At 38.3% G+C, this 17837-nt stretch overlaps 1 protein-coding gene across 1 annotated transcript in view; it reads right to left on the reverse strand.

Annotated features, from left to right (window-relative positions):
• Positions 1-17837, reverse strand: part of LOC140245139 (N-acetylneuraminate (7)9-O-acetyltransferase-like) — a 60814-nt gene that overhangs the window by 23638 nt on the left and 19339 nt on the right. Inside the window, exons 3-12 of the mRNA XM_072324738.1 lie at positions 14739-14859; positions 14152-14196; positions 10185-10247; positions 9375-9471; positions 7243-7314; positions 5926-6016; positions 4336-4441; positions 2876-3003; positions 1113-1334; positions 65-173 (exon numbers count right to left, since the gene is read on the reverse strand). Of these exons, the coding sequence (XP_072180839.1) occupies positions 65-173; positions 1113-1334; positions 2876-3003; positions 4336-4441; positions 5926-6016; positions 7243-7314; positions 9375-9471; positions 10185-10247; positions 14152-14196; positions 14739-14859 (1054 nt within the window). The remainder of the gene's footprint in view (positions 1-64; positions 174-1112; positions 1335-2875; positions 3004-4335; positions 4442-5925; positions 6017-7242; positions 7315-9374; positions 9472-10184; positions 10248-14151; positions 14197-14738; positions 14860-17837) is intronic.

Raw genomic sequence — 17837 nt, forward strand, 5'->3', positions numbered from 1 at the left:
ACTGAGTTAACACCTTTCTTGCTCAAAGCAAACAATATACAAAATCTGAGAGGGGCCATCTCACCTTTTTGGTGGTTTTATGAAAGAACACGCAAAGCAGGAATGCCACAGAGACAGAAAAGAAGAAATAGTTGCTGGAATAATATTTCTGCCTCTTTGGGAACAGATCTGTCCTATGTAAACCAAAGAAAAAAAGAAAAGAAAAGGCAAGCAAAGTATCAGATATTAATTTGAAAACTATCCCTTAACACCTGAGACAAAATGAAATGACCTGATGTGTTTAATGGGGGATGAAACCCAAATACATATGTGGATTGAGTGAATGCAGAAATATAAGTAGAACACACCAGCAAAATTTTCATCAAAATGGCATCTCTAAATTTCACTCCATATCTTCCATTGGAGAATGATTAGATGAAAGTAGCATAATTCACTAAAGCTGCAAAAAACAAAGAGGAAGAAAGAGGAAGGAGAGCTACGGCATCTACATCTACAAGGTAACTTGCTGATTTGAGAGGGAGACACAAACTTTAGTCCTATAAAATTTAAAGAATTTAAGAATTAGTTATAAATTAAGTACACATGCATACACATTTTCCCTTTAAAGGTTGAATATTCATTTTGCAAACGTCACTAAATTTTGCATGGTTGAAGAATAACATCTCCCAACATTGCGTATAAAATCTTACTGCAATACACCTCAGAGTGTTCAAAATAAAAATGGAAAACTAACCCCACGTCACTTGAGAATTCCCTCCCCTTTTGTACCAAGAATAACAGTTGGAATTTTTTTCAGAATTCGAATAAATTCACCAGAAATGTGTAGCAGTGTCCCCCCCCCCTCCCCCCGCCCATCATAAAAACATTTTCTGTTTTATCATTCAAACGGAAAGGTCTGAAATTACCTACCTCTATTGTACCAGCTTATGAAAGGTATCTAATTTTCAGGGTGGCAAAAGGGACACACAAACATTGTTAACTGGTTCCATACAGGAACTTGGTGACCTCTGTATTAAGTCTATAGGGGTTTCAACATTCAGTATGGAACAGGTTAAGCACACATCCTTATCAAAATGAATTCGTGCTAGGCTCAAAGACACAAAGGTACCAACCTGTCACAGATGTAGAAGTAGGCCATGACAACACCGTATCTCGCCAGGTGACTCGTGCAGGTGTACCACGTGTCGACCCAGTGCGGCTCCTCCTTCTTGCTCGCCGAGCCCTCCTCTGCCACCTGATTGGCTGCCTCGGCATCTGCGTTGCTAAGCGACGAAGACCTGAGCAGTCTCTCCCTACGAAGGGACTGGATCTTGAGGAACACTGCAAAGATAAACCTGCGCCCAAGCAGAGAAAAAGAAATTCAGCAGTCTCAATCGGACTGACATGCAGCTCCAAATTACTGCTGACCCGCAAATCATAGAGCATGATTTATCCTGAAAGGGTACTGTAAAATGATGTTGGCGAGATCTAGACACACAATTCCAAGATAATATACTGTACTGTGGAAACAAATTTTTGTGAGCATGAAACTTTTGTAAATTTCGCGAGGAGCCAAGATTTCTGAAAGTGGAATGCACATGACAGTGTCTGTCTACACAATACATTTAACGCAAGTGGCAATTCCTGATAATTTCATGCAGCAAAAAAGGCCATCAGCTCCAATTCGTGAAAGTTTCTATGTGGCAAATGTTTCTAGTTTTACAGTACATTGCATTCATGTTATGGGAGACAATACTTTGGCATGTTCTTAATTTGGCAAATATCAGTTGATGCACAAAACTACCATAAAGTACCATTACACTATTTTGAATTATAATTCCCAAAGAAATATACAAGAATCACTTGCTCAGCTGTGTCCCATCAGGCAACAAATACAAAATGTATTTCAACATCTGAAATCTACTTTGCACATTGTACTTGTTGCTATACCTGGCAAATCCTTGGCATGCTATGTTGTTGTTAGAAGGCATGAATAAATTTTAAATGATAGAAAGCTGCTTGGTTTATTTCATAGTAGTACACGTAATCACAATGGTCATGACTAAGGATTGTGGACCAAGCCTGAGAAGAAATTCTATTGACTTGGGACACTTTTCCCACTTGCAAACCTAGAGAACAAAGTGCGCTTAATGATGAATTAACACCTCAAAATTCACTTAATTATCTTTTGATTCCAAAACCGATCTGAATATATTCGTAGATCAATGTGACCCTGCATGGCGACACTCAAAGAAAAGTAACAGATGAGATTTTTGAGACAAGGTCATATTCCAAAAGAGGAGATTCTCAACCCTGAAGTGATGCACAATTAATCAAGCTTGTCGTTCCTAACTTGCCAAAAATAGCTGATGGAAAATCAAGCTCAAGAGGAATGAGATTAAAACCTTCTTGCAACCAACGTTGAGGGATTATCAGATTAACCCATAACTATAGTAGACTCGTTTAGGAACATTCTATTCACAATTACGTCAAGTGTGAAAGCTACTACTGACTATTTTGAAAGCCTCTGTGGGGTTTTTAAGTGACAATTTCATGCCACTTCGTAGGTGGAAAATGGAGAAAACATACTTGAAATTAAAAAAGAAATTAAATAAAACAAAATGTTAAAACAAACATGCTATTTCAGCTAGTATTATGCAAACAAACTTCAAATACAGATTGGAAAAGTGTTATTCTGTCAGAAGAAACAGTATAACCAAATCAGCTGTATTAACACACATGTATGTTTTTTTCAGGCGTACATGTAAAAAAAAAAATCAACCTGTGAGACTTTTTGTGGGTTTTGTGATGCACGGTCAATATTGGATTTTGATTTACTGTTGTCAATGGTTGCTTTCAATCTTATAGAGGAGTGATCAACCTGTGATTAACTTACATAATCAGAAAGAAGCAAAACGTTGCTTGTTGGATGAAATTCATTTCAGCGCTTGAATCCACGCAGCATGTGGCATCACTTGGGTTGACCTGTTTATTGCAGAATCTATTCAGCAGTATTTGCACATCCTGCAAGATGGTAAGATGATGATGGCGATGTTGATGATGACAATGATGGTGGTGTTGATGTTGGTATAAATGATGACAGTGTTGATAATGATGGTGATGATGATGGGGATGATGGTGATGGCGATGATGATGATGGTGATGATGATGGTGGTGGTAATGATGATGGTGATGATTATGACGATGATGGTGGTGATGATGATGGTGGTGGTGATGAAGATTATGGTGGTGATGACAGTGATGGTGATGATGATGATGATAACGACGATAGCAATGATGATGATGGTGATGATGATGGTGGTAAAATCATGAAAATATTGATGGTGATGATGATGGTGATGTTGACGGGGATGTTGATGATGATGATAATGATGGTGGTAATGATGTTGGTATCGATGATGATGGTGATGATGACAGTGTTAGTAACGATGGTGATGATAATGGTGATGATGATAAAAATGATGATAGAGATTGAAGAAAAAAGGAAAATGGGACGGAGAGACAAATTAAGAGCATGTGAGAACAAGAGAGAGAGAGAGAGAGAGATAGTAGAAAAGAAAGAGAGAGGGGAAGAGAAAAGTATAGATGGTATGTGTGAGTGAGAAGGGGGAGCAAGGGAGGGCAAGAAGTTGTCACTACTCCAAGAGGATTGTCACTCACAGTCACCCTGGGCATTTTAGGTAATGTCTTTTATATCCAGAAATGTCTATCCGTATTCTTCTGGTTGACTCTCGAAATTCATTTGCCAGACAAAAATTGCAGGAGAGAAATGAAATTTCATTGGTGAGGGTACATGGATCAATTCTGCAAATGTTTGCAAACACGTTAACATTGCACCTCATTTGAAGACACATGGCGAAAGGTTGTTGTCCAAATCTGTTAAAGATCTGGCAGAATGAAACTGACAACAGAAGAACACATACAGCTCTCACAGTTTGGGAAACTTATTAGTGTAATAAAGAGGCCTTGTCTACGAGTGACAGTTGTTTTGATACACTCTGAATCTGCGCAGATTAAAATTCTCTCACCGTGCAAAGACTCATGGATTCCTACAATTGGATAGCTTGTAGAGCAAATAAGAAGGAAAAAGAAGGGTTTCATAACATCTACTCCTGCGACAATTGCTCCCATGAAATATCTGCACATTAAGCCAAACATAAAACCTACCCACAAACATAACCCTAACCCTAATCCTAATCCTCACATCACACTAAACCTAAAATCCTATCACAACCCTAACCCGAAATCCTTGGAGAAAATGAGACCGGAGCAAATGTAGCAGAAGCAGATACCATGTCATCAAAAAGAAGAAGCAGAAGTAAGAAGTCAATTTACATCACCAATAGGCTGGTCAGCCAAATGGAGCCCATCTACAGTTTCTTTCCTTGTCCCTGTTGCTATGGTAACGGATGAATGCCACATATGGACATGGGTGTCAGCTCTGCATCGACAAGACAAAACAAGGGAGAAGAGAAAACATATACTGTTAATATACAGACTGTAGAAAGACTTACATTGTACATATCCTGACTCAAGGTCACAGAAACAGAGAAAAAGGAAAGGGAAGAGGGGTGATAGATGATTAGATAGATAGATAGATAGATAGATAGATAGATAGATCTAGATAGATAGACAGATGAATAGAGAGTGTAGATGGATAAAATTAATGGATAGATACAATGTACATACAGAAAGACAAATAAATGGACAGACATATACACATGCAGCTATAACGATATAAGATGGATACAAATAAATAGAAAAAACTAGAAATGTCGCTACGGCGACTGGTGTATGCCTCCGCCATAATGCATGGTTCTCCTAATAGGTCTATAGTACAATGTCTTGACAATGTGTGATGAAAGTTTCACACAATTGGCAAAATATTAAAATGACAGGTTTGCCACAAATGTGCTGAATGTTCACTTTCCTAGAACTAGGTTAAATTGGATGAATGATTAAAACGTCAGAGTGCAGGTATTTGGGGGAACTGATGATTTTTACTTGACTTTTGACCCTTTTATAAGTTTATGCATTGAGTAATTTTCAAGGTATTGAGAAAAAGTATAATTTCAGTATCAAATGGTAAAATAGTATTATCTAAACCTGGCCTTTGACCTTTGACCTCACAGTTCCAAAGAGAATCACTGTTAGGTAGAACATGCATAAATATGTAAGTTTCATGATAATACCTTGAGTTACTTTTGAGATATGGAGGAAGAAGTGCAATTTAGCACTTTCACTCGACCTTTGACCTTTTGACCTTTGACCTTTTGGCAAGAAACTTCCCACAGAATATATATTGGGTTATACATGCATACATCAAGTTAAAAAAAATCCTTCAGGCATTGCATAAATATAAGGAAAGCAGTGATATTTTGAGGAGTTGACCTTGACCTTTGACCCCCCTGACCTTTGACCCATGACCCCCAACTTCCCTAGATAATCACTGCCCATCGGTACAAGCATATATACTAAGTTCCATGAAGATACCTTGAACCATTTGCGAGATATGGAGAAAAACATGAAATTTCAATTTTTTTTTTCACAAAATAACCTGTGACCTTTGACCTTTGACCCTGTGACCCTAAAATCCACACAAAGTATTATCCCCCAAGGATATACCCTCATACCAAGTTTGATGTACATGTAAAACCACCACATGGTTCTTGAGATATCGACAAAAACAAAACGGGACGGACGGACGTAAAAACTGTACGTACAGACGTACGCGTACATGTACGTACGGACATACGTACGGACGGACGGACGGACGACCCGAAAACATAATGCCTCCGGCCACTTCGTTGCGGGGCATAAAAAATTAATTCATAGATCGATAATAGACAGAATGATAATTAACAGACAAACAAACAGAAAAAACAACTATCAATATGGGCGAACAAGGCACCTCCTTCCACTCACAGGACAGTTTCGGCAACCGAGTTGTACTGATCCAGCTGTTCATTGGTTATCATCTTTCTTGCGTCCCACAGGAGCTCCTTTTCGACAGGTGCTGTAAAAAGGATGCGGAATTCACAAGGGCACATAAAATCTAGTCCATGCTTTCTGCCAAATTTCAGCTCTGTAAATGGACGAGACACATCACATACGCCCACAAGTACTACTACTAGTATCTAGTAATGAATGGAAGCTGATGCCTCCAAGAACAAAGTACGCGGTACAAATTTGTATGTCCATTCCATGCATGCATTGGTCTACAGATGAGATTTACACCATGGATTTGATCTTAACTACAAATTTGTACCTTTGTGAACTTGGACTACAAAGTTAGCAACTATAATTGAATGAAAAGGATTAAAAGGATTTCATAACTGTAAGAAAGCATCACATATACTGAAAGATGAAAAAGGAAGACCTTTTCAACACTCAGGCACTGCACAAAACCCTAAAAAGAAAAAAAAAAATTGTTGGGCAGATGTGAATAAAGCGACACCCTTCTGACATTTCTGTAACAGACACATAAAGTCTTGTAAAATCTCATGAAACCTATGGATTCTTACAACAGCCAAGTAGTATTACACACACAGGTGCACTGAGGTACTGAAAAAGACACAAAAGAAACTGGCAGACTTTAACCTCACTGTTGTAAAGTGGGAATTTAAGTTTTCCAGTAGGAGACAAGATAGACTATAGCAATGTGTGGACTTTTGTTGTTTCAATATCGCATCAAGGGTGATGTCTTGCAAGACTATGCCCTAGTGAACAAGATGTACCTGGGGGCTTTTGACACAGAAAATACCCCAAACACTACATTACTGATAAGGAGGGGAGTAAGAAATCCAGAGTTGTAAGATCCAATGCAACACCAAACACTCCTGATGATCAACCATAGCATATAAAACATTTTCATTCAAATGGAACATAATCTTTTTTTAAAGAAAAAAGCGAGAGAAATTTACTCGCAATATCTTGTGTCCCACATACCAACAATTTTGTCAGTTTAAACGCAGAACTCTAATGACCATGATCACACGACTCCCTAATAGCTGCAGAGGCAAATGTCAACATTCTTCTTCCACTCCATACTCCACATGCTCAAATCATTGCAGAGTTTACTTCACAAATCACAGCCATTTTGTTCAAAATGTATATCACCCTTGCGTTATCAGGATTCATTCCTTGTCTCAAACAGTGCGATAGTCTCTGCCTAAAATGTAGACCACATTTCGTCGCAAAGTTCCTTAAAATGTGCAAACAGGCTATCTATTCATAGTTTACCTTGCAGCATCCAGATCAATGGCATCCGACGTGCCACATCATCCATGACTGGGGCCATTTTGGTGAGATTTTCTGGAAAAAAAAAAACCAAACAAACAAAAAACAAATCAAGAGTATTGTTATAAACAAATAACAGACTCACTTTAATGTAAAGAAGATTCTGTTCTCTCCATTCACACAAGCAGAGGAAAGAACTTAACTTTGATGAGATTACACAAATGTTGACATCATAGGCAATGATATGGATGATATAAAAAGGAAAACTGAAAGACACAAAGAGTCAGCTGTGTAGAACAGATTTTTCGTGTGTTAAACATTTTTTTTTTTTTTTGGGGGGGGGGGCAAAATTTTTATCAGGAGTTGTACGACAGTTGAATTTGTGGTAGGGAATCACCTATCAGCAGAAGCCAGTACATTTGTTAATGGGAAAGACTGCAAAGGAAGGAAAAACAGGTGTAATTCTGTTGAATATGGTGCTAAGTGAGCAAATTCCAACTGGGAACACAAAACGGGCCTGCATTACCAGCGATGGCATTTCCAATTACGAAATTATTCTTCCGCATCCCCTCGACCGCAACTAAAAGCACTGATATCTTGATTGATTGCTGCTGATGCATGCCTCCTAGTATGTCTACTAATGAATGAACATGAATACTGTACTGCTTGCATGCTCTCAGCATATAGCCAGGGAGGTGTTACAGAGATGAAGTGGCAACTCTTCGTAATTCATGGGTTCAAGGCGTTACAATGTGATGTCTAGCATTCCATTACGCTTTGAAGTCATGCTCGGCACCGCTCTAGTTGCAAGACGAAGTTCGGAGACAAAGAACGCATTTCACCTTTCGTTGAATTACAAGCTTTATTTCACCGCAAAATTTTAAATGGAATACTCGAATTGATTTAGAATAGTTTAGGAAAGAATTCAATATTATTAACATGTATTTCTAGTTTCTTCGTAATTCACAAATCGAAAGGAAATGAAAATTAGGCCCTCTTAAAAACCTAATTTTTTCTATAATGCGCACATTTCCGCATGTTAATTTTCTATCTGTTAATAAGGGGATATTTTGATCTTTCAAATAAAGTTCTCCGTTAAAGCGTGTTTTTAAACTATTTGCTGTTAAAATTGTGAGTTTTACACTGCATTTTGATTCGCTGCTCCAATTCAAAGTACACAAATTCATTGTTGCCATCACATTGAAAGAGAGAGCGAATTGCAGTAGGAGCAAATATTTCTAGATGTGAGAGCACTAGTCCCGATTATTGATGCTCTCTTTTGTCAAAGCACATGGGTAACACCTGTAGTTGAACGCATAACTTCTCGGCGGTGCCGCGCATGACTTCAAAGGAGAGCTTTAGTTGCCTCTCCTTCTCTAGCACCTCCCTGATATAGCTATAAAATCATATGTGCGTGTAGCCACCAAGCCATGCATCTGTGTGCAGCAGTTGCCTGCCTATGTTGCATATACAGTATGTACAATGCTCTCACACTTACTACTCACATATACTCATAACCCAAGGGTAGTATTTTGGCAGGTTGTTGAATTCACGATTTTAACCTCCTCTAAGGAAGGAGGTTTTGTTTTAATCGGCATTGGTGTGTTTGTTTGTTTATTAATTTGTTTGCTTGCTTGTTTAATTGTTTATTTGTCTGTGTGCAAAATAACTCAAAAGAGTTGTGAACGAATTTGAATGAATATTGCAGGAACCATTGATAATGACAAAAGCAATAGATGATTACATTTTTTGGCAGTGATCCAAAAATTTGTATGTGGATTTTTGAAGGATTTTTTATCTTTCGCCATTTCGGGTCAATGAACATGGGAGTTCAAGCCGCTCGTACTGGAGGTTTCATACATAATATGCAAACTAAAGTGCTTGCTCTGCTCGGGCAAGATGCCGTGCAACTGGAAGCTGATAACATGAACGAAAGGCTTCTATTTGGGGAAATTGCATGCGTGTATGGATGGAAGTGAGTTGCTGGCTTGGCAGAGGTCTGTGCTCTCAAAGTGTTTCTCTAGTTTTTGTTTTGTTTTACTTGCAAATCTGCAAAAATAAAACCAGTTATGCAAATTATTTGGCATCTACTTTTATGCTTTTCATCTCTCTCTAAAGGAATATACGTCTCTTACTCTGGAACTGTTCAAGGGCAGTCGGAGAGCCGTCGTTCAGCTTTATGGTCCACGTCCCGACGCCATGAACCACGAAAAAAGGCTTCACCTCAGCCTTCTGTAAGTGTGAAATTGCAAAAAACACACAAACAAACAAATGAATATCATACAGCGTTGATGAAACAGCTGTGCGGTGTAATCATTAGCTCCAGGGTTTCATCTACCGACTCTATCCTACAGGATCATGTGAATGGCTGCAGACAGCAAATTTAGCTTTATCATGCTTCTCTTGATCTTAAAGGGATCGTATAGTTTTGGTTGAGACCTAATTTCAGGTTTCTAACATTTTTGGTGAGATAATGAGAAACCTCTTATGAAATATGAAAGAGCATGTAATTCTACGAGGAATTCAACGTTTATTTGATGAAAATTGGTTTTGAAGTGGCTGAAATATCCAAAAAAGAGTGATTCTAATAAAGTGTGGGACCCACAGTTTCTATTACGATTGCTTTGTTTTACTTTGTTTTTGGATATTTCAGTCATTCCAAACCCAATTTTCATCAAATAAACTTTGAATTCCTCTTAAAATGGTACGCTCTGTACTATATCATAAGTGTTTTCTTGGTATCTCACAAAAAGTTAAAAGCCCAATTCTCATCTCCAATACTGTACCATCCCTTTAATGGCTTTTGATAGTTAAAGGGAGACAAATTGAAGAAAAGTCACACCTCAAAAAGCTAGTTCTCTTGACAAACTGGTAAAATTGTAAATGGGCTGAGAGTTGATGACAAACGAACAAAAAGAAAAAAAAAAAGAATCACACAGACTTACCAGCAATCTCTTTGAGTAAGCTTCCCCTGTGGTATCATTCAACTCAGGAAGCCACCAATATTCCTGTGTGGGCAAGATAATAGGGTACAGATCCAGTGTTCAACTTGTTCAGGAATAAAGATAATGTAATTTATATGATTTTTACTTAAACAAAGAAAGGAGGGGAGGAGAAATATGATAGAAAATAGAAGAAAGGAAATTGAAAGACAGAAAAGTATGTACGTACATTGTAGATCGATACATAAATAGTTTGAGAGGTAGACAGATTTGATGATGTATGCATATACGATCGCCAATTCATAATGCATCTAATGTGAGCATACATTGGAAAGATATACGCATATGGTTAAGTGAACATAATAACTATCTGCTAGTCCTCTGCTCTACAGTACCAACTGAGGTATGGATGGGTGAACTAACATGTAATATCATAATAGCCAACATAATATCATTGAGGTCATCAGCAGAGGGCTCTGTCATCCATGAAAGGTCACTAGGCAACAGCCTAAAAATGATGATGACACTAGACAGGCAGCAATGTTTTGAACCTTTCGGAGATACAAACTTATTGTGATTGTGATACATGTTATCCAGTCTGACATGAAACAAGGCATGGCAAAGTGTGCTTTTGGCTGTTATTTTTTTTTTCCTGCATTTGGCTGTTTGACTTGAACTTTATGAAGCAAAGACTGATGTAATTACATTGTAGCTTGTACCTCCACCTAAAAGGTTATACTTTTGTCGGCATTGTTTTGTCAGTCTGTCTGCGTGTATGTCTGTCTGCTTGCAAAGTTGGATGAAATTTTCAGGAAAAGTTGATAATGACACAAGGAACAGATGGTCAAATTTTGGTAGTGATCCGGACCAGCCTCTGGATCCAGGAATTATTTGGAATTTTTTGAAGGATTCTTTTAACCCGTTGAGGACGGTTTGATTTTGCTACAACACGCATTTCCCATAGACAGCTGCCCGAGTATACTCGGGACTCGTCCTCAACGGGTTAAAATCATTGGGATATAGGACCAATAAATGATGAAATGCACGTATTTGAGATGCGCATACAAGCACTTAGTGCATGCTCGAGGTGCAGCAAGAAACTAAGGTAGAGATAACTAGAAAGGATTGTTTATCATCACTAGGAAATACAACCTTTTCTGCATATGTATGGATGGAAATGAGCTGCTTTGTGGAGGTCTACTCTCTCCGAGTGCTCTTCTAGTCATTTCTACAATAGTATCACATGACCGCCATTTTACGACACAGGAGACGGTTGCGAGCACCTCCCCATTTTATAGCATGCTTTTACTGAGCAAATTTAAAGGCACAGTCTACCAATGCTTCCAGTGTAATCTTGGCGCATGGTCCTTCTGTATAATTATGCTACCACAGTCCCTCATATTGTGTGAATGCGAAGCTATGAAACAAGAATTAGGATTGATGATCAAAGATGCGGTAGAGAGGGGAAACATGGGTGGTCCGATAAGATTAATCCTCATTCTCTGCTTTCTTACAATTAAAGGTCCTCTTTACTATTGGAAGCAGTGATCTACAGGGGTACATTGTAATTGTCCCTGGGTGAGGGGAGGGGAGGGAAATTGCCCTGATATGGAAGATTATCCCTCCTCTCTGTCAGCAAAGGTCCTGGCTCTCCCTCACTACCAACCCCATCCCCTCCCGTCGGACCTAAACAGACATATCAGAGAGATCATCTAAATAAAGAGAACCCCCCACAACATGAACCGGGATTGGGGGGGGGGGGGTACCAACTGTTTGACATTTATGACAGCACTATCATCTGGATGTCACACCTGGGTGATTGCTAATTGGCGCCAAATCTTCAGTTGCCTATTAGCCATCGTTTGAGAAAGATGATGGACAGCAAGTCATTGAAACTGTCACACTTAAATGCAACTACTGGATGTGTTTAGAGAACCCTTTATCTACATTCATCAACCATCCTTCTGAACTTATTTCGCAATCTCCATACATTTATTTTCGTGCTAGTTTCATATTGAATGAAGTGAGCGAAACTTTCCACAAGGTGAAAATTTCCAAGGTGTACAGTACATGTGAAATGGACATACTACACCACATGCTTCTCTGGCGACAAATGTCTCTGTTAATATCCACCTCTCACACTATAGGAAACCTAATCACCTATTAAATATTGGTATTTGAAGCCTATTTGGCTATGGCTCTGGGGAAAAAAACTAGATGCCAACAGCCGTACACATAGAATATTTTTGCCATTTCTTGCATACTGTATACACTGTATTCATCGCAAGGTTTTCATTTTCACAAATTTTGTGGGTCTCATGTGCTACCTGTGAATTTAATAACACACAAAAATATTTACTCTGACTTTGACATGAATGGGACATGCATGTGTACATTTCCCATGTTCAATACTGTACTCCATGATCACAAATTTAACCATTCTCAAAATTGTCAGGGAGTCCTGATTCGTGAAAAAACAGTTTGCTAAATATATGTTACATGCAGTAAAATACCAACACCTAACAATGTTGTAACAGCATACACCACACATATATAAAAAGATCATATTATGTTGAATGTGTTTGATGATGTAATACATGTGTAAATCTTAAACCTGAAAACCATGCTAAATATAACCTGCTGGAGTCAATATAACATGGCCCTGAGTGTGATCACATACTGTTGTAGGGGGAGAGAGGGGACACTTCCCTTTTGGGCGTCTGGAATACAGCTGCATGCTCGACAGCTTACACGCTCCTCGCTAAAACCTTAAGCAAATACATGTATATTTAACTGCCAAATAGGTCCCAGATTTGGTCAAAGTATGATTTGCATGACATGTGCGAACGTCCAAACAGCACTTGTGGCCATGATGTAGCTACTCATGCAGTGATAAAGGCATCCCCACCGTGCCATCATCTGTCAGAACTCTCATTACAATCAATGAAGCATTGACTACTACGAGAAAAAACAAAGCAAAACATGGTGGTAAAAATAAACCTGAAAGCCTATAATGGAATCACCCATGACCTTGGATATTAAAGAAATCAGTATGTACAATATCATGATGATACTGAGCGGAAATATTGTGACACTTTGAGCCTCCACTTTCCTGGGTTTTTTTTTGTGTGTGTGGTTTGTTTGTTTATTTGGTTGTTGTTTTTGTTTTTGTTTTTGTTTTTGTTTTGTTTTTTCTTTGAGGGGGGGGGGGGGGGAGGGGGAGGGGGAGGACAAGGATGTCTTTTTCTTTCCCCCAGAATAAAGCGAGGGTGTACAGCTTGTACATCGCCATTTTTTTTTCAGGCACCTGCTTTGCCCAGTACACACATTAGTCAGCGACCATATAGGGAATTGCACTTACAGTATGGTATCTGCTTTTAAACTCAAAGGAAAGATGTGATGGGCAAAGGTGGTGGGTTTTTTATGGCAAAAACTGGTCCCATTGAGATGCAGCTATCAGAATGCTTAGTTCCAACATACTAGTGAGAGACACTGGATGCCAGTTTTATGAGTTTGGGGAGCGATACAAGTGGCAGTCACATGACCAGTCACATGACCTACATGCAGTCATGTGACTTTGTCAGCAATAAAATCATCCTTCAAGTTGTGACTGTTTCATGACTTGTCTGTTCTGCTCAGGGTTTTGCTGATGCCTCATTCCATGCAACTTGCTCTGGTTGAGAATTTCCTACTGGCAGTTCAAATTACTAAAATCTCTTCCAGTAGGCTCTAACCTCAATGCAATGCTCTATGTACACTGAGCAGCTTGTGAATTTGAACATTTAGAAATACCAGAATTAATCAGTTACATGTACATAATGCAAAATCAAATTTGAAACCATTGTTTCAAAATACATACAACTACTGCAGTATTAGACATGTATCTATAGTTTTTCCTTCCCTTACTTCTGCAAAATTCAATTCATGAAAACTTTGTAAGGTAAACGCAAGGTTTGCATCTTGTACTTACAATGTCAGTATTTGTATCCTTTTCATGGTGGTGGATATCTGAATGCTGTAGGAAGAAGAAAAAATATGAAAGAAGAAATTGAATAAATAAAGACAGAAATGGAACATCTGACAGGAAACAAATATGTATGTATACATCTATTCAAAATTTAGATGGCTCCATCAATAAAAGAAAAGCAAACATACAAATTGAATGATATAATACATGCTTTCGTTAATATCCTGCTGCTTTTAACAATCAACACTGGTTCATCTTTAGGGCAAATGAACTCCATTTATTGTCAACTGACAAACTACGGAATATAAAATAGCACTTCTTTTCCAGAATTTCATGAGACTCAGGCATTCATAGTTGAAAAAGTAACCCCACCCCCCACCCCCCCCCCCCCAAAAAAAAAGAATTGCTACTGCTCATTTATTGGGCTACAGCAAAATGTGTTGTCATATTCATCTAAAATATATTTAATTTATCATGATTAATTCTGGCCATAGTACAGGTAAACTTGTATTCCAGTCACCCCAAGATCAAAGAAACATCACCTCCAATTGCTGCAAAAAAGTGCAATGTCATGAGTGGATACCACTTACAACTTTTGCTTCCTCCGGCGCCTGTACGGAGGCGATGTTCAGCAGGGAATAAAAGAGCTGCCGCATTCTGGAGTCGCCCATTATTATGATGCGCTTGTCCTTCAAACATTGTGGTGCATCTCTGAAAATGTGACACATGAAGAAAAGGAAACAAACAAATTGATAAATTTAGTAGCCACTTCCTACATGTTTGGGATGGTAAATCTTATCTTCCACTTGGCTGAAAACAAAGAAATGTAAAATCATAATGTGAGATCAAAACAAACAAATATAAGTTTCATATCATACCTCCTGTCTGAACTCCGAAGTTTTAAGGAAATGTGTAAAATTTATTTCTTTTCTACTTTAATGAATCATATAACTACACATGATATTTGTGACCTTGCATCACAAAACGAACAAAAATTCGCACCCCTTGATTTTACGTGAGGACTCAAAAAAGGTGAAATTGGTCAACCGAGTCAATCTTGAGTTTTTCATATTTTCTGAAAGACCTATCCTTCTTTTACATTATCCTTTAGTTTGGGATCATAACATGAATGAGAAAGTGTGTTTTCAGCAGTTTTTCTACAACCCATTTTTGTGGAGAATAGAATGATCAGGTATGTTTTAGAGTACCCTTTTCATTTCTTAAAATCCTTTACACACTGTTCACTTTCAAGTCTATGAAAGAATAACTCTACTGCTTTGAAAGTTGGCATTACTCATGGGCAGAATGGGTTAATTGAGCATGCCAAATTGCAGTTTAATCTGATAATCTGATAATTTGATAATTTAATCTGATGTCGCTTCGGTAGTTTACATCCTGTGTTTTGTCCCTTTCACTGCACAGCTAGCACGGCTTGGCAAATATTGAGCGCTTGAATAGACCCTATACTTCAGAGCCTCTTTTTCCAGAATTTGTGCTTTCTTTCTAGTATTTAGATACATTAGGGGAGTCCACTTGAATTAATTATTATTAATCAATTATTTTGAGTTATACACCATTGTAAAGCTTAGAGTCTGCTCTTTAAGAATCTGCCCTCAACTGAAATTCCATATTTGGCGACTTTTTGTTGGTTTTGTGATGCAGGGTCACATTTTCGAAAGGCCTACTCTGTCAATATGCCTTTAGATTTCATGGGACAATTGTTAGCATCTTTGAACTTCAAAACTGCATTTATCTGGTGGCCAGCATTCTCACCATTTCTGCAGTGGGATTTATTGATACCTGCTGGTATCATACACTTGCTGTCTGACAGTGATCTTTTTTTTTTTGGGGGGGGGGGGGGCGGAGGTTTTGGGCCATGGGTTAGGGTTTGGGTGCAAAGAATACATTATCATTTAGTAGTGCAGTTAAAGGGGGCATTTTTGTTGCTGTTGTTGTTGAGATGTACTCTGATAACACTTTTTTGTACACTGGAGTATTATTTTTTATGGGGGGGGGGGTGGTGGAATTAATACTCATTCGCTATAATGATATTTCTAGTTTGTACAATAATCCACCTGGTTTACATGCTCAATTTGAAATTGTATTTTTTGTTTTCTTTTATGTTCAACTACTCCCTGATGGTTGGAGAGGCCCAAGGGTCATAGTGATTTTGATTGCTTTTTTCCAACCCGGCTCCATAGGGAAGCTCAACAGGGAAAGCCTGACACTTTGTTTTCTTGTGTTTTGCTTGTTTTATTTGTTTCTCTGTTGTCATTTGTATTGTTTTGCAATTGCCGAATAAATAATAATAATAATAATAATATTAATAATAATAATAATAATAATAATAATAATAATAATAATAATAATAATAATAATAATAATAATAATGTGACTTCAGTGTACAGGCTTTCCCCGATGATGAAACACATGATAATGACCAAAGTTTGACCTCTTGAGTTCTTTCATTGCATACATGTAGCTGTGTGGGTTGCACCATATTAAGGATAGGTGGGATACAACTTCTGGGCTAGCATTGTGTTAGTCCAGATACTGGACGAATTTTATCATCCGCAGTCCCCACACACTCGGCACCCACCCAATGCGCCCAACCGCTGATTGCGACACTCCACCAATTGGTACTCCCGAAAAAAATCGTCCAGACTACCCTGCCAGAGCGAGCACGATAATGTGGTATGACATCATCTATTTGATATGCAGACGTAGCCATTCTTAATGAATATGCATTACGAGTGACGGCCACTCGTACGTAATCGTATTTTACGAGACACAGCTGATCGCATCAGGGAGGTCACCTCCCTGGGCCATCGTTTGCAATGTTCTCTGTGCAAAAGATACCCACCATGTGCAACGCGCGGGGGTAAGGTTTTCTCATCAGGGCCAGTGTGTATTGTGTTATTCACTTACAAAGCAGTCAAATTTTCACAACCCTTCCATGTCTGTGCAACTTTGGTACCGGTATTGCCAGTGTGAAAACTTGCCGGCAAATTATTTGTGTGGATCTACTCAGTTCAATTCAATTCAATTCAAACTTTAATTCATTTTCCAAAAAAAAGAAGAAGAACATAAACATTTCACTTTCTTTGGTAACAGAGAATAAGGTTACATATACATGTAATCAAAACAGAGTAAATTCAGAAAACATAATTGTAGAACCTTGGGGTAACAAATAATGTTGTAATGAAAATTGACTGAAGTGATATAGACAATATAACATTACACAAAATATCGAAAATGGAGGGACCCACTAAAAAGGCGATGCTTGTAGAATTTGGACCCCTCAGGTACAGAATGTCAATAAAAAATGAACTAATGCAAAAAAGAAAAAATGGGAATAAAGACAGATAGAAAAAAAAGTCTGGAAGCCCAATAAGAAGACAGAGTAACACACAGACACACATGCACAACAAGACTGAGACGAAGACAGAACGAGACAAGTCTGTCAGAATAGGAAAACAATACAACGGACAGAAAGGCAAAACAGATCCAGCGATCCTCGACAGAACTACTGTATATCGAAAAAATAATGGGATGCGTGGAAAGGATACGGAAATATGAAAAAATAGAGAGAAATAGAGTCGGAAGTAATACAAGTGAGATGGAATCTACGCTGTAAGTGTCTCAGGACAACAGGGACGAGAAATATGTGACAGTATATCATTGGTAAT

Source organism: Diadema setosum, chromosome 22 (assembly GCF_964275005.1).
Source record: "Diadema setosum chromosome 22, eeDiaSeto1, whole genome shotgun sequence".
NCBI classification, from domain to species: domain Eukaryota; kingdom Metazoa; phylum Echinodermata; class Echinoidea; order Diadematoida; family Diadematidae; genus Diadema; species Diadema setosum.